Below are 5,000 nucleotides of genomic sequence, written 5' to 3' on the forward strand. Positions count from 1 at the left end.
CGCTACTCCGACATCGAGCCGTCTACGGAGGGCGAGGTGAGGATTAAAGAGGAATAATGAAAGATATTATCCCAGAGATGAGCTCCAGAAGTCACTCTGGAATGGATGCCAAGTGTAAACTGGCCCAAATCAGTGCCAGATGAGGACCTGAGTCCATTACTGACTGAGCTGAATTGATAAAATGCCAGTAAAATGAAGTTCTCTTTTCGATCTAACTTATCTTTTAACACTATGTTTTTTTCATTAGGAAATACAACTGACACATAACAAAAGTATAGTTCTGCTCAAGATATTGTTAAAAAATATATTGTTAATAAAACTCTTTATCCTTTAACATTTTAAGTGGATATGGCAGTAAGACAGCTTATAAAATAATGCAGCCCATTATCATTACAGTCAATAAGTATAGCAGCCAGAATAAACTGAGCTTGTTCTTGTGCTGGCCAGAAAAACAATGTGTTTGTATTTTTGATGAGCTGCGGCTGCATTTAGCATCCACATAGTCAAGTTGCTTCGTTAAGTTTAGCACTCCACCAAGTTTTTCTAGTTCTGAGAACCTAAGGTGAAACATCTCATGTCGCTTGTTCTTGTGTGCAGGTAATCTTCAGAGTCCTCGAGCCCGCGATCAGAATTGAGGACCCCTACAGTCCAACCATTCAAAGTGAGTGCAATTGACATGGGAAGCCGCCAAAATGGCAGGCAAGGCATGATACAAATGATGAATAGAAGAAACATACAAATTAAAAACACAGAGAACTTGAAATGCTCACACTACACATAATTGCAGGGCTTAAGATTCTTAGACATAGTATGGGACTATTATAAATAATTTATACATTTTTTATATTATAAATAACTTTCTAATATGGTCAGGCACCACAGAAATATTCCTTGCTAAAAGAAAAGCCCTGCTTTGATAAACACAAAAGAGTGATAGAGTGCCAGGATTAGGTTTTGTCCCCCTGGGTTCAGGGATGCTGGGCAGGGACGGAATGAGAGGAACAACAGCTGCTTTCTCCCACTCAATCTGTCCCCCCTGTTTTATTTGCACTGGCATGACTTCACTGTGTTTCCCAGAAACAACATGAGCAACCTTTTCCCTGCTAAAACAGGGACGCACACTAAGTAGGGCGTCCTCTAAACCGCAGAACTTCAGCGCAGGTTATCAGTGATTACCCTCATGTGTCACAAAATACTCCCTCCCGCTCAGATCTGGGGACAGACAGTACGTTGGATAGGAAACTTGTAGTCAAGTAATGTTTATTAGAGGCTACACAGACTTATACATAAACTAAAATAAAAATACTTTAACACCCCTAAACTAATAAAAGGGGTGTTGAAGTATCAAGGAGTAGAATTTATAAAAATGTGAAGCAATATTCCTGTCTTCATGTAACAAGTATTATATGCGTATTACTGTAAGTAAGGGGTATGCGAGGCTCAGAGGAATGTCTATCCATTGCTGTCACGGTAGGATATGAGGTTTGTGAACACATGTTCGGCACCTTCGACCCAGGCCAGGTGCTCCAGTCAGTTACGGAGTGTAAACACAAATGAGTCTCCCACTGTTTCTCCTTTGTGTTCCTGCCTGCCGGGGTGAGTGGAAACAGCAGGGTATATGGGAGTGGAGTCGGAGCGGAGTGACAGAAGGCTCTCGTTACTGTTGCTGGCAGATTCACACACACATACACACACACACACACATACACACACGCACACACACACACACACACACACACACACACACACACACACACACACACACACACACAGACACACACACACACACACACACACACACATACACACACACACACACACACACACACCGTCTGTGATCTCTGTGGAGCGGTGTCAACTGATGTCTGGCTGTCTGGGGTAAAAGGATGTACATGTGGTGTCTCAAATCAGACAAGGTCCAGAGAACAGAGACTCCCACTGTGTGAGCTGAAGCATTCCCTCAGATAAGACGGCAGGAGCCTAGATACGCCTGTGGGTTTCAGGCGCTTGGATGGCTCTTTCGCTATCCAGCGCTACACTCTGGGGGCATGAACATGGGAGATCACAAACATGCCCCCAGAGTGTAACGCTAAGAATCTATAGAATCTCAAGCTAGGTAAAACTGATTGTTTTCGGGTTTTTTTTCATACTGACAGTACTCGTGACCTAAAGAAACGGAGATCTATGTGATAAATCACCGGATTTCTCCTTTAAGCCTCCAGGTCTCTCACTGTGAGGTTTTCTTTTTGTACTCATCCACCCCTAGCCTGACGAGCCAAGACGAGCTAATCCAGGCTAATCCACCCCTGCTATTTTTGTTTGTTTGTTTGTTTGTTTGTGTGTTTTGTTTGTTTTTCTCAACTATGCTGTATCCATGCATGCAACCTTTGCTCCCCGTAGTGAACACATTGTGAAAGGAATATCCTCCTTTTTTCCTCCTATGTAAAAACAGGGAGGAGATAGAGTGGAAACTTTGTGTCGTATGCAAACACACTCTTGCTCCAGTGCCTTGCTGTCTTAAGTGGCACACATTTGTCCATGCAAGCAAAGTCTGTTTCCCCTTGTAAACACATTTTTAAAAAAAAGGATCCTTGATACAAACGTAATAAAATGGAGGGGACGTGTGGAAAGCTTCTTCCGTATCCAAACACACTCTCGCTCCTCTGGGTCCCTTTCTCAAGTGACTCACTTGAAACAGTATCTTTTTCCATATGGATAGATGGGGGTAGGAAGATTGATTTCCTGAAAAATAACAAGCAAAGTGCATTCTCGTTGGCTCAGGCGGTCGTATTGTGTTCCCGTGGTGTGTTTTGGGCAGAGGGTGTTTTTTCCGCAGCAGGAGTGGATGTGAGGAGTGGGTGTGTGGATTGATTCCACACCATCCGTCTGTCTCCCACATTCCGCTCAGGCCACAGTCCCTGAACAGCTGTGCTGCAACAAGGAGAAAGTGCACAGTAGCTGGAACATCTCCGCCACGCTCGTAGAGCTATAGAGGAACCCCATACTTAAAGAGCCTCCATGTACACACACACACACACATATACGGACACACACACACACACACACAAATATACGGACACACACACACACACACACACACAAATATACGGACACACACACACACACACACACACACACACACACACACACACATTTATGGACACACACATTTACGGACACACACACATACGCACACACGTACACACACACACACACACACACACACACACACACACACACACACACACACACACACACACACACACACACACACACACACAAACGGATACACACACACACACACATGGGAATCACATGCACTCATCCACACATGCTTGCTGTTACTTGAGGGTCCATGCACACACAAACACACACTCATATATCCTCATAATCACCCTCCTGATTTCTTGTTGCTGTTCTACAATGCTCCGCTCCATTACTCCCTGCCCCCGGCGTGATCCCGGGTGAACTGGGAATCTGCTGGTCAGCCTCTCATGCTCGGCTGACCGTGACTTCCTCCCGCCGGGGTAGCGTCCAGGTCAGGCCCGACCCCGAGCAGAGAGGAGACGGGGGATAGGGGGGGCATCAGGTGGGGTTTGGTTGCATCTCACAGGGTTGTGTTGGGCTAGCTGGCTGAGTGTGCGATAGGGGGGGCATCAGGTGGGGTTGGGTTACATCTCACAGGGTTGTGTTGGGCTAGCTGGGTAAGTGTGTGATAGTGCTGATAGGGGAATCTCAGTTTGAACGATAGAGCAATGCAAACAACCCCCTTTCCCATTCCCAATGCAAACAACGCTGCCATTCATAATCTCAAACAGTAACTTGAGACTAAAACATGGAGCTGTCAGGTTATGGAAATGGGGTCACAGTTCTTTGGCCCCCTCGGTAAGGCTTGTTGCTCAGCAGAGTTTGGGACGACTTGATCAGGTTTAGTTGTATGGTCTTTGAAGTGTTTGTGGAGTAGCCTGATTTCATTAGCCGCTCTCTAGTCCTAGGCTGGTTGGCCTTTGATCTGGCTGCCTTTGAAATCTACCAAGACACAACACTGTCCGGCCCTTGCATCTTCAATTGAATTAAAAATCTCAGTCGTGTTGCACCGGAAGGTAATGTCTGGCCAAAAAATCAGAATTAGAAGACACAATTTGACCTTGCATTCTTTTTCTCTTTACAGATCAGTTGAAGATCACAAATCTGCGCGTGAACTTCACGGATCTGCACACTCTGGGCGACGACCTGCTGGACTCGCGCGTGGAGATCAAAGAGAAGTACTACTACGCCGTCTATGAGCTGGTCGTCCGTGGCAACTGCTTCTGCTATGGCCACGCCTCAGAGTGTGCCCCCATTACTGGGATCAAGAATAACATTGAAGCCATGGTAAGTCTGACAGATATATGGGCAAGACAGATTATTAGGCATAAAGTAAGATTTCCTGGAGTCAGGTTGCATAAGTCAAATCAGGTTGTGCTTCCTTTCACCCCATGTTAGTGGGCGTAATTGATCAAGCATGTCTGCCTTTGAAGACGTGGTTTATGGTCCATTCAGGATCCTTTCTCATTCCCTGTAAAGAAAACAAAAATTATATTTGTTGTGTACAATGACTTGTGCTGCTTCATTGCCAGTGTTTTATAGTAAGGCACAGTGGCTATAATGTTTCTTTTTTTTGCCCCAGGTGCACGGGAGGTGTGTGTGCAACCACAACACCAAGGGGCTTAACTGTGAGCAGTGTGACGACTTCCATAACGACTTGCCTTGGAGACCAGCCGAGGGCCGCAACACCCACGCCTGCAAGAGTGAGGAAACACGCACTGATGAGCACTTCATATTTATGATTTTGTCAGAGTGTGATATGATAACTACAGTAATATTTAGTGACAGTGTAATGTATTAAAGTATGTTAGTTGTTCAATAATTAGCTGTAGTATAGGTTATATATGGTTCCTGTAGTGGCAGAATTTGTCAATCTCTTCTACTGTAGATCAATGGCATTCAGTGTGTATAAT

General features: G+C 45.0%; 1 protein-coding gene across 2 annotated transcripts in view; it reads left to right on the forward strand.

Annotated features, from left to right (window-relative positions):
* The window catches only part of lamb2 (laminin, beta 2 (laminin S)), a 44,567-nt gene that overhangs the window by 18,879 nt on the left and 20,688 nt on the right, over positions 1 to 5,000 (forward strand). For both annotated transcript variants that reach the window (XM_076276090.1, XM_076276091.1), the window contains exons 6-9: positions 1 to 36; positions 598 to 661; positions 4,172 to 4,374; positions 4,670 to 4,790. The exon at positions 1 to 36 is cut by the window's left edge and continues 153 nt beyond it. In XM_076276090.1, the coding sequence (XP_076132205.1) occupies positions 1 to 36; positions 598 to 661; positions 4,172 to 4,374; positions 4,670 to 4,790 (424 nt within the window). The remainder of the gene's footprint in view (positions 37 to 597; positions 662 to 4,171; positions 4,375 to 4,669; positions 4,791 to 5,000) is intronic.

This window comes from Alosa pseudoharengus, unplaced genomic scaffold (assembly GCF_046254945.1).
Source record: "Alosa pseudoharengus isolate Yale_2024_CS ecotype anadromous, Long Island Sound unplaced genomic scaffold, YU_APseudo_1.1 YU_APseudo_1.1_scf_9, whole genome shotgun sequence".
Classification (NCBI taxonomy): domain Eukaryota; kingdom Metazoa; phylum Chordata; class Actinopteri; order Clupeiformes; family Clupeidae; genus Alosa; species Alosa pseudoharengus.